Below are 18,565 nucleotides of genomic sequence, written 5' to 3' on the forward strand. Positions count from 1 at the left end.
GCCAATATCCAATAATTATGTTTTTTTTTATTATGGAGGATGAATCTTATTATCAGAAAACTAGTACATACATCGTCGACAGCTGTATAAAGAATGTCCACTTAACAACGTGTCTTCCCAGGTGAGCACGTGGTGGACGTGAACTGGAGTGACCTGCCCATCGCACGGTCCCCGATCTACGGAGACGCGCGCGCGTCTCGGGATGCCCTGGTCAGCCACGAGAAGGTAGTGGTGCGGGGACGGGGCCTGCGCGAGGCTAAGGTGGGAGAGGAGGCGGAGTTCATCATCGATGGCTCCGAGGCCGGGCCAGGTGAGTTCGTCCAGGAACCTGATCATTTCGTAGCCCACCCTGTGCACGATTTGTCTAATATCATATAGAATATCCCGATCAGTTTTGATCTTAGGTATGATGTTCTATGGCCCAGGTGGAACATTATGGTTCTAGGGCTCTTTATGCAAATTAGGCAAATATTTCCCGACATTGAGACATTATGAGAATCTTATTCTATACTAAGTAGCCTTGAAATTTTCCGCTGCAATCGATGGAGCATATTCGAACAAAGAAACTTTGAATAGGACTAAAATACTTTGGCTATTAGGCTACTAACATTTGATTCTTGTTGTACCGCAAGTGATGGATTTGATGGATATTGATCTATTAGGTGGTACTACTGTTCACCAAGGTACCAGAAAAACGACATATAAACGAATATTATATTGATGACGTGAAGTTCATTGCATTTTTGTACCCATTGCACACTTAGGTACCCCGGAAGTTATGATGAGCGGCCTGAAGAACGACATCGATGTCCGCATGGTGCCGATGACTGACCGGCCCAACAGTTACCGGTGCTACTACTACCCCAAAGTGCCGGGTAAGTTGGGAAATGCTTGTTTATGGTGTTTGCAAGTGACTTGACAACTAATATGATACTAGTACTGTCTAACACAGCGGCAGATACTATGTTGGGGGTACCGGATGGATGATGACTGTTCATTCCGAGCGCACAGGCTTTTACATGAATGTATGAAATCAAAATGAGAGGATTTGAGATTGAAACCTAGTATTTAAAAAATTAACTCAGATTATGCAGGTGCCAGCGCATAATCTTAGGCAGATTATGCGTTGGCACCCGCCTTTATTTTATAAAACCCATTGATTTGTATGTCATTGCTAATTTATATTTATCTATATCACTTACAGAACCAAAAATCATTTGCCTCTCATCTATTATATCATTGGATTGGAATATCGTTGTCTATTGATGTTTCACGTGTTTTCTTCCTGTCCATTATCTCAGGTGCGTACCTGTTGAACATCACATGGTCGCAGCGCCAGGTGAACGGCTCACCTTTCCGCGTGTCCATCGCGCCAGGGATTGACGCCAAGAAGGTGACGTTCTCCGGCCTGAAGGAGGGCATCATGGGACAGGCGCTCAGGGCGGACATCGACGTGAGGGAGGCCGGGAAGGGAGGTAGGCAACCAATCAGAATCGATTTTGCTTTTCAAACACGTTTTGTCCTGAACATTCTGGGCCCTCTTGTTAGTTGATGGGGCAATCCAGATGTCTTGAGATGAGATGAGATGAGATGAGATAAATAAAAAAGATCGTAGAGTCCCTGAACACCGAAACATGTACAACATACACAAACTTGATAAATATCAACAATACAACAATATCAATGTTAACCTTTATCCGTGAATTACCTTTATCCATTACTTTTAAAACCCATGTACAATTAGAGATTGACTAATGTAACACAAGTTGTCATGTTTGGTATGCACACGTTAGAACTTACACATTGAGTTATAAGATATTACATCTTACCCACCAAATAAGTGAAAAGAATACCTTGCACAAACTTCGCATTTACTGGTGGATATATATGTCTTTGACAAGTTGTGTTTTCTGTGTTTCCGTAGGAACCCTGACGGCCAGGTGCCAGGGCCCCACCAAACGTGCGGACATTGACCTGAAGGACAACATGAACGGCACCTTCGGGCTGACCATCCGTCCTCAGGAGGGGGGGCGGCATCTGCTGGAAATCAAGTACGGTGGAGAGCATATACAAGGTAACGTTCTTGTCCTTCTACAGTTAGATAAACATTGTAGATGCAGTACTTATAAAGTACCCCATTCTTACATCACAGTTTTGCATTTCTACTTTTTATCACCATGACCTGTACCTAGCTTGTAAGAGCATAAGATTTAATGTACAATACAGGTATTTCATTCGTTCATTGAAGGCCGGATACAAGATGATTCAATTAGCCCCGATGATATCTGAAGACTTATTAAATCTTGAATATTCATCAAAATCTAAATGTGTGAATATTTGTCTGTTTTGTACTGTGTATGTTCTGTAAGTTACCCTTTTGCATTGTAAATGTTGGAGTGGACCTTCAAAATCATATCTCAAGTAAAATCAGTAAAGTAGTGTTAACGCCACGGTCTCCGTTCCTTCCCCTGTCTTCCATAGGAAGCCCGTTCGTCCTCCGTATCGCGGGTGCCACAGACCCCAGTAAGGTGCGTGTGTTCGGGCCGGGGCTGAAGAACGGGCTGCTGCACACCTTCAAGGGTAACTTCATCTGTGAGACACGCGGGGCTGGGGCAGGCCAGCTCAAGGTCAGGGTGCACGGGCCTAGGGGTAAGTGTCTTCATGGTTACTATTTCTAAATCATTTTTGAAAACAATTCAATTTGTACAACAGGATACAATTCTGAAATACATTTTCAGACATTTCGAGCGACATCCATCACTCTCATTCAGCGCCACGAAATTTTTTTTATCTTGTTTTCGATTAAGAAATAAGTATTGTCATTGATATATATTCTACCTCCGATAAAGTCCGGTACTTTTTCTATCTCTCAAAAGCCTTTGCAAAAAATGGGACAAAGCTGTTCACACTTATAGAGAAAGTATTTGGACAAACAATCCCTTTGCTATGCGGCATTACTTGGTGTTGTACGGACTACGTATTGTACTCCCTCCTTGTAGATTACTCCTCAAATGCCTCATTTTGTATTCTCCGACAGGTGCGTTCCGAGTGGAAATGCAGCCGTTGAGCAGCAAAGACAGGACCATCGCCGTCAAGTACAACCCGGTGGAGCCCGGCGATTACGACATCGACGTGAAATGGTCAGACGTGCACGTTCCCGGTAGCCCCTTCCGCGTGTCCATCTTCGAGACTCAGGACGAGCTGGACGAGTTCGAGGGGCGGCAGATCTCCCGCATCGGCGGCTCCACCAGCCGGCACTCCCGGCACTCCGGCCCCGAGTACAACAGCTACCAATGGCAGGAGGAGATATAACATGACGTAATAGGCTACGATTGGTTGGAGTATATGACGTCACCAATAGCAGCTACCAATGGTAGAAGAAGATGTGGTTATAGGCTGTGATTGGGTAGAAGTTGCGGCTACCAAATGAAATTTAAACTTGAGATAAAGGCTCAAATTTCTGATGTAGCCTATAACATCTACCAATTGAAGCAGATTTCGCCAATCGTGTTAAAGAAAAATGGATATCTCATTGCATTCCAGGTTAAACACATGACCTTGCTGATGTTTTCACAGCAAAATTAAGGTACATAATATAGAAACGTTCGTTGTGTTTGTCCTAGAGGTAGATTTCATACCTATTATCCTCTATCAAACCTCAAAATTGTGATTTTCTACCTTCAAATTCCTGACGACTTTCATACGCTAGCAATAACATCGAGCCTTTGTATTTGCATGTTGCCATTGATAACATCTTTTATGGTGCTCTTTTTGGAAAACCGATTGCCATCATCAATCCATTGAACAGTGTTGGTGAAAACTTCAAAATTTGTAACATATTATATAGTGGGGTGTTTGCATAGCAGTAGCTACTTGTAAGAGCGAAGTAGAAGTAAAAAAATTACAAATTGCGGTTCGTTCCGTAAAGGTAATTGAGATGGTGATAGACGATTTAGCCGACCGCAAACTCTGAAAGAAATGCACTATTTTGGTAACTGGATTCGCTGAATCCTTCCAATATTTTCACACAATGTATGGAAAGTTAAAGAGACACTCCCGTCGTTAAAATGTCCAAGACAACATTCCAACAATATCAATTTGCTATTGCTGTGAACGTGATGTTGTCCAAATGAAACGTGCACCAAGGATAAAAATAGAAATGTACTTACGTTTTTCTTATACTGTAAATTGTAATAGCAAGCTTGTATCTGAAGCAAAGCCACTTTGATGCCTATGCACTTATTGCTATGTAGAAAATGCCGCTCTGTGCAGACTGAAATTATCACACACTTATATAACTAGAGCAAATAGTCTATATACTACTGAATAGATAAAGCTAACTGACTGAACTATGCAGATTGTATTAGAGACAGAATTGACTGTCATTTTTAACAAAATTTGTATAACTGTTAGATGAAAGTTTTCTATCTGCCTTAACTGTATCACCGCCCATTTCGCTCGTTAGTTTAGACGATCTCGATTTTCTTGATAATTATAAAAGCCTCAATATATATATAAAGTTTGTTATTGACTGAAACGTAACTTATTGATATAAATGCATGATACGTTATTTTGATGTTATGTAAATCATCATGATTTTAATGTAACTTTACATAGCAATTGTCAATGACTTGCTTGTTTGGCACGATTTTGCATGTTTCCTCACATTGTGTTTTTAACGATGCATGTTTATTTGCTCCGAGTTTGGTTACGTATATCGAAGACGCATGGTTGACGAAAGGATGTCATGTATTCATGTTTTAAGATTTTACTTGTGTTACAACACGACGCATATAACACCATTTTGTGTCTTGTGTGTATGTGTGGGTCTGAATACAATAAACTCGTGGTGAATGGTGTCTTAAACATTCAAAGTCGTCTTCATTGAGAGCAACCTACCATGTATGATTCTTTAATAGATGACATCAATCTCTAGTATAGAGGAGAATTTGTAATGTTTTCTCCTTTTTAGCAAAATCATGCGTAGTTACATTTGTGATGAAAAGGGGAAAGATTATTGAACGCCAAAAAAATACAAAAGCTCCTATCTTTTGTCCCAGAGATTTTGTACTACTCACATAGCTTGAAGGTTGGAACAGCCTCTACAGGAAAGATGCGGTTAAAGTGTAGTCTAGTCATTACATTACTGCATTAGAGAGGCATGAGAAAATGAGACGCCAAATCTGACGAATCGATACTTTTGGTCATTAGTTACGTTCTGTCATACTGCTGTGCAGCTATGGTGCGTAAAGCTAAGGGCACAACCCGCCGTACGTGCAATTTGTTCGTACGTTCTTGGGGGGGGGGGGGGGACGTCCGCCACGTATTTCTGAAAACGTTCAGACTGTACAGGGCAGGTGCGTCGCCCGTACTGGCACGTACGGGGGGGGGGGGGGGGGGGAAAACCCCCCCCCGAGGGGCCACAAAGTTTTTTTTGCCCGTTAAGTTCTCCGGATTCCCCGGGGGTTCCTACGGGGGGGGGACTTTCCCCTTGGGGATCCCAAAAAATTGCCCCCCTTTTGGGCCGGAAAAAGCCCGTATTTTCCCCTACGGGGGGGTGGGCCCTTAACTTGAAAAAAACCCGTTGGCCCCCTGTAACCCCAAGGGTTAAAAACCCAATGTTTCCCCCTTTGGAGAACAAAAAGATTTTTTGGTGTTGTTTGACCCCCCAAAAAAAAAACCAAATCTTTTTCAAGGGTAAAATCTTCCCGGGTTTCAAAAAAATTGGGGGCTCCCTTTTTTAATCAAAGGCCCCTTTAATGGGGAATCCCCCTTAGGGGAAACAACCCTTTTTTGGGAATCCGAGAAATCCACCCCTCTTTGGGGGTCAAGAGCGCTACTAAGCGAATATAAAAGAACAACAGAAGAGTAATATTGCAAATACTAGTACGGTTTTACATTGATTATTTAAGAGCGAGCCCTAGCAGTCAGTTAAATAAATGCATGCAGCAAATAGACTGGCACGCTTGCCTTTCGGAAAGGCGCAAACACGGAAACAACGTCATTAACATTACATTGTGGATATGCAAATGGACACAAGGTAGGGAGAGACCAACATACCAAAGTTGTCACAAAAAAAAGCATTAAGTCTCCAAGCAGATGTTGGGGTGAAAGCTCGCGATGTTTTCTGAGTGACGAGCGGACTTCTCTGACAGACCCTAACCCAATATAAGTAGATGAACAATTGAGTGAAAGGCAAAGGTATTATGGGCAAGCGGGTGATGTCCACATATACCCATAACCGGCTCAAAACGTACAAGACATGATGTATATTATGTATGACGCGTTATGACGGAAGTATAACCAACCAACTGAGGCTTCTTAACTTTTGTGACGAGTTTGTTTCAGCGTCTTATTACAAATCGAAGCTTTCAAGACACCACTTTTGTTTATGCTACATTTTTGGCGGGAACTCTTGAAGATTTGACGATATCCACATGCACATTCCTACAGGTGGTCGCTACCAATGATAAACACAATTGAGACTTTTTGTTCCAACGTTCTTTTGGGCAAATATGAACTCGAAACGCTCTTCACATAAATCAACTAAAACTAGTTATATGGAATATGATATGGCATACTTTTACTCGGCATGATGAAACATTGTCAATGAAATATTTACTGTTTTTACCTCGTCTTCACCACACCACGCCGGCCGGCCGTTTCGCCATGTTGCTGTTTTGTCCAAAATCCAACCAGTCAATTGATGACCACGCATTTCTCTTCAATAATACACCCAGAAAACAGCATAAATCTATTTCCAAAATATCCCAACGGTTGCTATAAACATTTAAGGAAGGCTCTCTCGGTACAGAAGCTGGAAAATTTCTCACTGAGCTGGTAAAAATGTCCAAATCGTCCTCGAGTTAGTAATCCATGCTCGGCAACAACACCGTGCCACAACGGGACATAGCCTCCTTTTCAGGCTTCTTGACTTGCTACATTTTACGTATTACGTGCTATTTTATGATTGTATATCAATTATGAGTTTCCAAACACTCTTTGTCATGACTGCTAGAAACCAGGTACAGATGTACAAGTAGAAAAAACAGCACATAATGAGCAAAAAACGCCAATGAAGAAGACTGGAAAGAGGCTATCAGACCAAGCGTGATACGTGCACAGGTGTGTACAGTTGGCCTTATACTTAACGTGATCATCATTCCAGTCATAGCGCACCTGGACACAACTGCATCTGTTCTTATTATCGGTAGAATGTGTAAACCAGAACCTTATATCAAAGACGCAAAAATACAAGGACACATTACATGTTCAATGGGTCGATCAAATGAAGCTTTATGAGTAGAATGTATCATCAAATAACACAAAAGATTAGCTTTTCTCCCATTGAGAATATCTACATATTACACAACGCCCTCCCACTGTATTCCTCGTTAACACAAGCATCACCGGTACCCATCCTATACCATATAAACTTACCACTCTATCATATATATCATACGATATATGTATTATGTTAATTGTGACAATTCCATTATTTCGTTGGCCCAGAATTGGCCCGCGTTTATTCTTTTTAATTCAATGTAATAAGATTTGAAAAGGTCACGACTGTATGTAATCTAAAAAGGAAATCTCGCCATGAATTTGCAACTTTGAAAATTGCAAAGCTTGCCATTCCCGGGTATATCTTAGAAATGTTCCAGGATCTGGATGAAACGTCCCAGCTGCGTGAACAAGTGTCTCAAAGCACACTTATCACTATGTACATGATGTGGTTTCAGATCCTTAACAAAATGTAAACACCAGTAAATCCGAAATTATCAGCAAAGTAATTGTCTCGCTGTCTTCCTGAAGGAAGTTGTGTCACAAGTGTACATGGCTGAACATGCTTTAGTGCAGAAGTCAGCCTTTTCCTGGCAGTGAGCGACAGTTCGAAACTGAACATCTGGCAGTGTAAGACCATTGCTGTTAACATTATACATTGCCTGGCAATCAGCCTCCATAGAAGTTCACGATGACGTCTAGCTTCTATCAGGCTCCACAGGTGGCTGAAAAAATAGTAGAAATTGGCCAAATAAGACAGAAAACACGCCAGAGGAGTTAACTGTACTTCTGGATCGGCCATCTAAGTCCTCTGGCGTGTTTTCTGTCTTATTTGGCAAATTTCTACTATTTTTCCAGCGACATGTGGAGCCTGGTAGAGGCTAGTATTCCTGAAGGAAGCTGTATCACATGCATGAACATGCTTTAGTGCAGAAGTCAGCTTTTTCTGGGCAGTGAGCGACAGTTCGAAACTGAACATCTGGCAGTTATAGATTGCCTGGCAAACAGCCTCCATAGAAGTTCATGATGATGTCGGCTGTTTTCCCATCTACGCGCAGTATTCGGTAAATATTGCCGGGCCTCAGCAAAGGCTGCTGGCAAGACTGTCACACCCCGCACTATCAAGTTGGATACGTCACCTCTAGTCTCTGACTTATCAGAATTCCCCGGCACCGTAAGTACAAAACCAGTTTGAACAGGCTTTCACATTTTAGTTCATTCTCCTGTCGTCTTGTAGGAGGAACAGTCCCACTGCCGCTCTGGTTTCTGAGCGGTCAGAACAGATTCGGAAACTAAATTTGTTTAAAGAATCTTTGTGGCGAGATTGTTGGTAGGATCAAAGCCGTTGACTACCACCACAAAACATGCTACGCTGGCACGCTTGTTACCGCAGTGTTGTTGTGGTTTTTCTGGTGACTACTCTGGCATCTGTCGGGGATGGCAAGCGGCCACCGCGGAGCGTTGCTGGCCGCGTCCCGGGGTTACCGTCCTATGTCACCGTGGACGGCTTCAACATGGCTCGGGACGGACTGCGGCCCATGTACACTGCACCGGACGAGACCTCACGGATGCCTGGGAGGTAAGTTCAGTAATGTACCGTTTTCAGTCTTTCAATTTTGTATCAGTGTTCTGATAAGGGAATTTGGAACAAAGGCTTTCGACCACATTAATCAGCACCATTACTGAATAACACACATTAGGTACCTACTGGCTGCAAATACACCCGGTATTATTATTACTATTATACTTAACGATACTTATATGACAAATATTTTGTCGTTGATGAAATGCTATATTTGGTTTGGAATTACATTTCTGATGTCCAAACTGGTTTATGCCACCGTGTTGTGACTCGACGACGAAACGTAATACCTGCACATTTCTATCTCAGAAATCAACTTTCCTTTACCTTATATTTGTTTCTGGGATTGATTTCATAGGTAAACTCGGATGTTGTTTATATGATATATGTAGAATTTCTCATTATCAAAACCTTTAGAAATGGTGAGAGAAAGGATGTTTCTGTATGTGTCCAAGAAGCTCTATGAATGCTCTACCAACTGATATAAAGATCGTATCCAATGTCATACAGCTCATTGGCAGAGTCATCAAACATGTAAAAGCTGCATGATTTTAGATTTTGATGCTGTGTCTTGTAGGTCTCTTGAACTGTTTATATATATACATGTATTTTTATATGTATATGCCCTTTTGTTTCTGAACTCTAGAAGATATGCGCAGTAGGGGGATAAGGGGTGTCACACTAAACTGCATAAAGTCAATGTCAAACATGAAACACCTGAACTATCAAACATATTCCATCTCCAGATACGTCGTTGTTATGAAGGAGACGTCCGACAGTGACGCTGTCCAACACGTCATGGGGAAGTACAAGTCCACGGTCCTCACGGCACAGAGCGAGGGGCGCAGGCGCGGACATCCTGACGTCACAACCATGTTTCACATGACACCCGTTGCCATGGAGATGAACGTCCTGAAGGGGTTCATCGCAGAAATGACGCCTAACGACTTGCTGATAGTGAGCAAAAATATTTCTGATATTCCAAGTTTCGGACCCTAAAAATTTTGCTATAACTAGGACAATGTTTTTATCCAGCCTCGGTCTTTTCAACCATGGGCTCCATGGAATGACAATTTATGCTACATTTCCAAAGGACGCTATTTCTATACAACGTCCTTGATTTTTCCTTACAACGACAGATGAGAACCATGTCTGATGTGGAGTACGTGGAAGAAGACCAGGTGTTTGAGATGCAGCAGTCTGCGGTCCCCTGGCATCTGGACAGAATCGATCAACAGGACCTGCCACTGGACGGACGGTTTAACACCCAGCGTGAGTTTCGTTCAACTTATTAGTTCACCATCTTTTATTCAGTATATTATTCTGGCAGTAGTCTAGTAGTGTTTTCAGTAATAATGTTGATTTACGTCGCTCAGATCTGACGGGTCGTTATGTGTAGAGTGATGATTGTGTACTAGCCGCAGCATGTAACACCAAATGACGAATTATTTGCTAATAACAACATGAGATACGTGCACATGTTGTAGTCCAATACTGTAAATGCAGAAATGTTCGCGGTGGATTAATGTTCGCGGTTTTTGCGGTGACCACTTCACCGCGAACTTAAAGCCACCGCGAACATGTTTCTATTATGGTATTAGACTGCAGTCTGTGGTGTTACCGCGAACTTAAATCCACCGCGAAAAGTCTTTTTACCCGCTACCGCGAAATTAAATCCCCGCGAACTTAAATGCATTCACAGTATATGATTGCTGAAAAACTCATGAATATTCTAAGCGGAAGAAATAGATACGTAGAAGTGCAAATTTACATGTCTTAACTTAACATTCAATGATAAAATTCGATAACGAGACATTGTTCTTTTCACAGTTCAATATGTGGGATGGTATCTCGATTCAAACATTTCTGTGTTCAAATCTTTTTTTAGCTGTCCCTGAAACCCCGGAATGTCCTGCCGGATACCAGCTGTTCGGTGACGCCTGCTACAAAGCCTTCGACGAGGCTAAAAACTACTCCACTGCGGAGGCGGCCTGCGCGACAGACGGGGGGATTGTCGCTGAACCCCGGAACCCAGCTGTCAACGATTTCCTCAGCAAGATAAAGACGTCACTCAACCCGTTTGCAAAGTTAGACACTTGCTTTAATGAGTCCATTAGGCCACAGCAAGTAAATTTTATGGATGACATCCTATGCATGCAGAGCGCAAAAATAACGAGATAGCGCGGGAAAAAAAACAAGATTGGTAAAAAAAAACAAGATGCCAAATCTCTAAATGGACACCATAAACGTTGTAACAAGAATCGTTACAACACAAAACATGGCATCACAACCAACATTCCTGTATTCTAGACTAGTAAATATGACACTAGTGTGGTAGACTTGTACTAGCCATGTTGGCAACTTCACTCATGGCTTCCGTATTGGCGCCACTCTTACAACTATCCAACTAGTTTCACTTTTGTAACTACAGTCAAGGCTACCTCTCTAATGTCAATTATTCATACAACTTTTAGGTTACAACGCAATATTTGCCCATTTTGGTCTATTTGACAATCCATGAAGAAGAGCGAAAAGTTTTTTTTCTGAAATCAGGCGAAAATTAATGAGCGTGCTGATGTCATCCATAAATGTGGCCTTAGCTCAACATGCATATTGTAAGAGGCTAATCTTTCTGAACTTGAAACATAGACATATAAAGTAGAAAATTATACAACTAATATTTAGACACTAAAATCCAATTACTCATTTATAGTTAATTATGCACATAGGAATCTCGAAACTTGGACATAGTGGCAGATTTTATCATGTGTCTATGGTATTAGAGAAACTATTCCATATAGATATGGGCCTGTATGAGAATGTCTTTTTCATGGCACTAGGTTTTGTTCTCATTATCCTGAATATGTTTCTGTTGGCATGGCGTGTCTTGTAACTGTGCAAGAGACAACAAATCATAGAGTACTGCTTGTTGTTGTGAGTCAATGATCCTTTGGAACTTAGAGATTGTGTCCACTACCAGTATGATATGACAAAGATGCATGATTGTTCGAAATATGTTATTGCAGATTTTGGCTCGGGCTTACAGATAGAGAGAAGGAGGGAACGTGGAGATGGAACGATGGAGAAGAACTGGACGGAAACTCCTTCACGAACTGGGCCGATGGGGAGCCTAACCAGGCCGGCAATGAGTACTGCGCTGTTGTTGAGGCTGACTCTAAATGGAACGACGTTTCCTGTCGGTTGAGCTACAGATTCATCTGTCAGCGTCCAGCCCTTGGTACGTACCGTGTTACTAGCAAAAACCACGCTTCGTATTCATAGACCAGAAACATATTGGATATTACCATGAGTTATGCGCACTATGTAAGTCTTAGTCTTCGAAAGCAAATTCAACATCTGGCGTCGTAAACTTCCTGGCAAGTTTGACCAATTGCTGACGTCACGTATCCGCAAGATCACGTGTTGATAAGATCGCGTCTCCGTAGTAACGCTCGCGAGTTTATGTTCTGAATTGATTGATTATTAGTATTGACCCTGTAGAAGGCGACAGTGGTCGTTGAAAATTTGGCCCGTGTCTACATTTGTGTTGGAATAAAGTTTAGCATTGTACTGTGATTTACATGATGGTTTATATCATTCACCCGGACAGGAGACCCAGCGCATCCCCGTCTTGTATTCAGCTAGAAGAAAGGGTATAACCCCAACGGTGCCATAATACGCCGTATGACTTTACTACTACTAGCTCTCATTGGTGTATTAACACTTGCTTTTTGAATTTTTTCTCTGTGTTGATACATTTTAACAGGCCCTACGTTTTTGCCGACAGACGGTGCTAGTGTTGATGTGTACATCGTCGACTCCGGGATTCGCTACTCTCACGAGGAATTTGAAGGTCGCGCTGACTGGTCTGGCTTCGACGCCTTTGATGCCGACGGCTCGAACAAGGTGAAATAAACCCCTTGTGGCCTTGTGCTTTGGGTTGTTGATTTTAAATCTAAGGGTTCTTGGTTCGAGCTTCCAGAGGGCAACAATGCAGTACCATGGGAAGAAAAGGCACCTATTTCATCACCCGACTCAGGTGGAATTGAATTCCTATTTTCGGTTTAATAGGGACGTCCTCTAAGATTGGAAGTAATGCCTATTCTCCAAGCGGAGGTTAATGTTGAAGACTTTGACCTTTTTATCGTGTACCACGTTTTCCTCACCAATTGCAACCCCACCAGTTTGGCACACTCTTCTCCGCCAACCGCTGCTTGGACATTAGTAAAGCGGGAGGTTCAGTGTTTTCGGAGAGCCACACCCCGAGAACACACTACACTTCTTGGAAAGGTTAGGGAGCCCGCCCCAGTGTTAGTGGATCAAACATTACAGTCTAATGGCGGTTTACGGGTGATACAAAACAAAGAAAGAAATTGTGAAGGAACCTAGTAAAATCCACTTGAAATGATTATCTATTAGCTAGACTTCTAATTTTGATGGAGCAATCTGTTCTACCTAATCCAAGTCACTCGTAACTAAGAATGGTATCAAATATCAACTCTTCCTCCCTTTCAGGGCAATGACCTATACGGTCACGGGACACATGTTGCCGCTCTTGTGGGCGGCAAAACGTTCGGCGTGAACCCGAGAGTTCTGTTGAGAAGCGTGCGGGTTCTCAACCACAGGGGCCGAGGCTCAATGCTCTCTGTGCTTGGCGGAATCAACCACATCTACGACAACATCACAGCAAACAGTCCAGCCCGCGGGGTCCTTGTTATGTCCCTGTCTTCTAAAGGTACTATTATTGCACGTGACGTCATATCCGCCATAGTGGTTGGTTAAACCTGAAAACCTCAGACCTTTAAATTTGCATATATGTGTACTTATCCTACGATCATGTTTTTGCGATAAAACATTTATCAGACGGTTTTCAGGTGTAACCATTCAACATGGCGGAGAGCACTTGCGTCAGAGTCACGTGAGTGCAAATGACCTATGTGACTGTTTTGTTGACTCGGCACTGTCGAGAGATATACAAGACTTAAAACCTGTATCTTGGTCCGGTCAAACAATATAAAAGGAATTTTGGCCCTATCATGCAATGCGCTTGTAGAGCCTACTCGTCTATTTCTTATCAAAAGCCTTTGACACTTGAAATTTTTCTAAGCACGTAGTCTCGTTTACCTCCCCTCCCTCCACAGGAGTAACACAATCGGTCAACGAGGCCTCCCGACGGTTGGTACTGCAGGGTCTCCCCGTGGTGGTGGCGGCGGGGAACGCCGGGGATGACGCGTGTAACCGCTCTCCTGCAGGGGAAGCTGAGGTAAGTGAGTGCGTTTGTTCTTCGGGGTATTTGCAGTCACGTGAGTACAACGCTGTTCGCCATTTTGGTGGGTTAACCGAGTTATAATGTGAGAAAATGCTATAAGTTGCTATAGTTTCAATGCGGAATTGTTCAATATTGATTATATATATGTTTGCATTATTTATTCATTTATTTCACCTCTGTTATAATGACGATTCCCGTATTTTTGTGTTTTACTTTTCATTCATTGTATTTTGTAAGTGCTTCCCGTGTTGGCATCTCATGATGATGTCCTCGACTGATCTTGTTAGTGGTGCCGTGGACGTGGCCGTGGCCGTTTTAGCTTGAGTGCTTCACTTCACTTCACTTTATTTATTTTACCAGTAATTACATCTCAGGCCGGAAATCGGCCTGCTTTTCAGGTAATCCTGGACATAAAAGTACAAAGTACACATAGCACATATACAATACATAATAAAATTATCCAATATCAAAGTCCAGACTACGGAGCATCAGCCAGATCAAGTTCTAATTCTCAATGAACTTCTTAAAAGTCCTGAGGCTGAGCAATTGCCGTTGCTTTAGCGGTAGTGAATTCCAGAGGAAAGGTCCGTAGGACTGTAGACTGTTTCGGAATGCAATGACTCTTGCTGGTGGACACCAGAGTAGGTGAGGGTCGTAGTCCCTTAGACGTTTTACCTCTGACCGAGTAGGGCGTACACTCATTGTTGGTGGAGCCTCCCACTTGAACAAAGATGCCAAGTACGCCGGCGCCTTTCCACGAATTGTCTTAAAGACAGTAACAAGAGTTGTAATTTCTGTCCGTTTACGCACAGAGTCTATCCCTGCCTCTGCTCTCAAGTTGTCGACTGTCACGTGGTCTCGGAGTTTGTGTCCTGTGATGAGCCTTGCAGCCCTGTTTACCAGTCTATCCAGCTGTAACATAAGAGTTTTGTTGCCTTGTGCAAGGCTTGGTAGCCATGCTGTGGCGCAATACTCCAGATGAGCCAGTAGTAGTGTCTGATACATGGTTTTCAGCACTTCGTTCGTAACGCACTCCGTGCGACACCACTGTGTGTGTTATTTGCATATTCTTTGATGAAATAAAGTACTCTCTCAATATGCGTGATTTCTGCCCCTGCATACATGGAAATTATTGTTATCGATGACGAAAGATTCTCGTTGTGAAAATTCACGTTCAACATACAGGTAATCACAGTCGGCGGCACAAGGAAAACTGACCACCTGTACGATCATGTGAGTGGCGCCACTGCACACGGAAGCTGCGTTGACATCTTCGCCCCTGCGCAGGAGGTGTTGAGCGCAGGCGCGGAGTGCGACAGCTGCAGCGAAATTCGGAGCGGGACGTCAATGGCAGCACCCATAACCGCCGGTAAATCATTTTCTATCAAATTGCTATATCAACAGCTATATCAATAGCTTATGTGAGTTTTCCCTTCGTATTAACAAAAATTTGATACCCCCAATATTTAGCACTTTTTCATCTGCCAGTGATGCTTGCTCTCGGTTCGAGTTTTTCTTCTTGTCGACAGACAATGTTGATGCGTTCGTTGGTTGAAACATTACAAGTATGTTGAGTTTTAAAAATGGATGTATCCCTTAAAAGTATGTTACGCTGACTCGGACTTTTAAAAAGATAGGTGTATCCCCCAAAAGTATGTTAAGTTGACTCGGAGATTTTTAAAACATGGATGTATCCACAAGTTTTATTTATCATCAGGTGTGGTGACGAAACTGCTGTCACGTGACCCGAGCATGACGCCTGCGCAGATCCGCATGGCGCTCCTGTCCGCTGCGGCGTCGGACAAACTGGACTTTTCCTCACTGTCTAAAGACTCGCTATTCAAGACACCCAACAAACTAATCCAACTTCCTACAGTGCCATTGGAGGGTCAGTGGTTATGGTTTAATTTTCCTATCGTCAGTATAATCGTCTACTAGTAACTTTGTCGTTAACATTCTGGTTAACTCATGCACTACCGTATACGTTACGCACAAACCTACTATATGAATCGTGCCCAAGTAACCCAATCTTTTAAATAATCATATCTTTCGCTCCATTGACCATTTAGATATCACTGCCTACATATCAATGAATATATATATTTGCCAATGGATATATATATATATATGTATATGTCTTTGTCTAAGTTATATTTATCTATCTATCCATCTCTAAAATTCCATACGATGTGTAGAGATATACAATTATATAGAGAGTACAGATTCATATTGAACATTGACAGCTCACGTAGTTTGTTGGTTATCTCTGTTGGTGTTACTACAGAAACAGCGGGGTGTAGAACGGTGTGGTCGGTAAAATCCGACCCAGAGAAAGGCTCTCCAGTGGCCGCGGCTTGTAACGTGAACGAGACTCTGCTGAGCTGTTCCTCTGTTACTGACGGCGTCCATACCGGTGGGTTTCCGGTAGGTATAATACCACACCAATGTACATAATCCGCGGTAACCTACATGTCTTGAACTTGCCACTGAAATGAATGGAGGTTTCTAAGTGCAATATTTGGAAAATCTTGCAATTTGAAACCACCGTCTGTCGACTTGATATCCCCAAATACATTTTTATAATAATAATAATAAAACAATGGATATAATTTTAGGGTACCGTGGATAAAGGTGAACTTGCGATAACTCCAGTAAGATTACTCTGAGATATTATTATAATTACGTCGATAATGGTTAGACATTCAGGTAATATAATACGCCAAAAAGCAGTTACTCAAGCACCTGGATATGGCCGTTTCGAAAATCATATCCAGTTGCTTGAGTAACTGGTTTTTGGCGAATATTATCATAATTGTTGTGTGAAGCACGCAAACAACAACGTACAAACCAACACAAACTGAATCTACGACGTGCCGATTGTGGAGCAATAAGGCATTAATCGTCTATTGAAAAGGAAACGGTGATAACCTGATTTTTCCCCCCTCCGTGTTATTTTTTAGGAATTCACGAACGGCAGACAAATTTGCGTCGCTAACAACGGGGAGGATGGTTCCAGTGTTTACGCACTTGCGCGCTGTTGCGTATTACCAGGCAGTCCCAAGTGCTATGTGAGGTCTGATGGTACGTTATTCAGCCTAGCCCCTCGCGGCGCCAAAGCCTCTTTAAGGTGTGACCGAATACCAGGACATGTCCTAACAGGTTAGTGACACAGCTCAAGTACAAGCTGCTTACTCTCTCTCACTCACTCACTCACTTACTTACTCTCTCACTCTTTCACTCACTCACTCACTTACTTACTCTCTCACTCTTTCACTCTTTCACTCACTCACTCACTTACTTACTCTCTCACTCTTTCACTCACTCACTCGCTTACTCTCTCACTCATTCACTCACTCGCTCATGTTACGGTCACAGTTGGAAAAGGGGCCCTGCCGGGTAGTTTACGGGCTTCTTTTACACTTTCACGCATGACCCCTAATAGGTCCCGTGGGACAGCCTGCGGCTATTTTGAGGCACGTTCGGGTCCCTGGATTTTTAAAACTCAGAATCAAGCCGGGACCCGGTGACAAATAAAACGTCAACACATAGGTATGATAAATATGATTCACATTCCTGTGTCTAAATATTACAGATTTCAAGATACTCGATTCCAGAAGTAGATTTGATTATATCGTTAGATCCGCGCGTCGCGACAGCTCTCACAATAAGTCACTGTACTTTTTGTCGTTTGTCAATAAAGCTTGTATTTTCTATTCGTTTGCTGGTAAATGTCAGGATGCAGCGTGTCCAGAGACGGCAGTCCGGTGGATGGCGTCTTCCCCTTCCATGTCCGCTATGGTCCTGAGAGGCCGTATCGGTGCATCGCCCGGAACAGAGGCGGGGGGAGCGGGATGGAGGCACACGCCTTCTGTTGTCAAGGAGGTAACATGAACTGCTGGGCAATCAGGTCAATTGGGCAGGGCGGTGAGGTAAGCACAAAACTCTTGAGCCTTCTCTTTTTATTTCACTGTAACTCCGAGGGAGTGTACCTTTGCTTTTTGGCTTTGCCAGTGTGTATGTGTGTATGTGTGTGTGTGTATGTGCCTTTACATATAAAATGGACATAGTCTCAGATATTAGTCCCCACAAAGCCTAGGTCACATTTCCAAACCGGGGCCCGGCCGGGTAGCTTTCGGGAACAAAAAGTACGATATAAAAGTCACCAAACTACAAAAGACGTAAAGAAAATAGTTGTAGGCTAGGCATATGTGTATTTTTACGTATAATTTCTATTTTTCGTTTTCACGAAACAGATCGACCGAATGTGACGTTAGCCTAAACACCACTTGGCTATATTCGTTCCCTGTGGACAGTGCTAGACTATAGTCAAGTTCCGCGCTAACTTCCTATTACCATAAGGGCTACGGCACAACCTTCATTGAACTTGTCAACAAGTATACATGCATGTTGGTTTGCAATTTTCTGTTCGT

General features: G+C 42.8%; 2 protein-coding genes across 2 annotated transcripts in view; both read left to right on the plus strand.

The window, feature by feature from the left end:
• The window catches only part of LOC118427565 (filamin-C-like), a gene marked incomplete in the record, with an annotated part of 99,051 nt that extends 95,404 nt beyond the window's left edge, over positions 1 to 3,647 (plus strand). Inside the window, 6 exon segments of the mRNA XM_035837403.1 lie at positions 122 to 310; positions 765 to 875; positions 1,302 to 1,475; positions 1,925 to 2,074; positions 2,482 to 2,649; positions 3,038 to 3,647. Of these exon segments, the coding sequence (XP_035693296.1) occupies positions 122 to 310; positions 765 to 875; positions 1,302 to 1,475; positions 1,925 to 2,074; positions 2,482 to 2,649; positions 3,038 to 3,312 (1,067 nt within the window).
• A 4,619-nt stretch (positions 3,648 to 8,266) lies between these two features.
• On the plus strand, positions 8,267 to 18,206 carry LOC118427573 (proprotein convertase subtilisin/kexin type 9-like). The gene is made up of 13 exons (XM_035837420.1): positions 8,267 to 8,863; positions 9,613 to 9,823; positions 10,006 to 10,138; positions 10,755 to 10,953; positions 11,893 to 12,104; positions 12,654 to 12,772; positions 13,382 to 13,601; positions 14,008 to 14,129; positions 15,321 to 15,504; positions 15,853 to 16,023; positions 16,420 to 16,559; positions 17,096 to 17,294; positions 17,871 to 18,206. Exons 1-13 carry the CDS (start codon positions 8,649 to 8,651, stop codon positions 18,200 to 18,202), a joined length of 2,457 nt encoding a protein of 818 aa, XP_035693313.1. The 5' UTR covers positions 8,267 to 8,648; the 3' UTR covers positions 18,203 to 18,206.
• The last annotated feature ends 359 nt before the right edge of the window (positions 18,207 to 18,565 follow it).

This window comes from Branchiostoma floridae, chromosome 12 (assembly GCF_000003815.2).
Source record: "Branchiostoma floridae strain S238N-H82 chromosome 12, Bfl_VNyyK, whole genome shotgun sequence".
NCBI classification, from domain to species: Eukaryota; Metazoa; Chordata; class Leptocardii; order Amphioxiformes; family Branchiostomatidae; genus Branchiostoma; species Branchiostoma floridae.

Coding starts and splice junctions, on each gene's coding strand:
- LOC118427573 (XM_035837420.1), top strand. CDS start 8,649: ATGCTACGCTGGCACGCTTGTTACCGCAGTGTTGTTGTGGTTTTTCTG. Junction 9,824..10,005: donor CGCCTAACGACTTGCTGATA/GTGAGCAAAAAT, acceptor TTACAACGACAG/ATGAGAACCATGTCTGATGT. Junction 17,295..17,870: donor ACCAGGACATGTCCTAACAG/GTTAGTGACACA, acceptor GGTAAATGTCAG/GATGCAGCGTGTCCAGAGAC.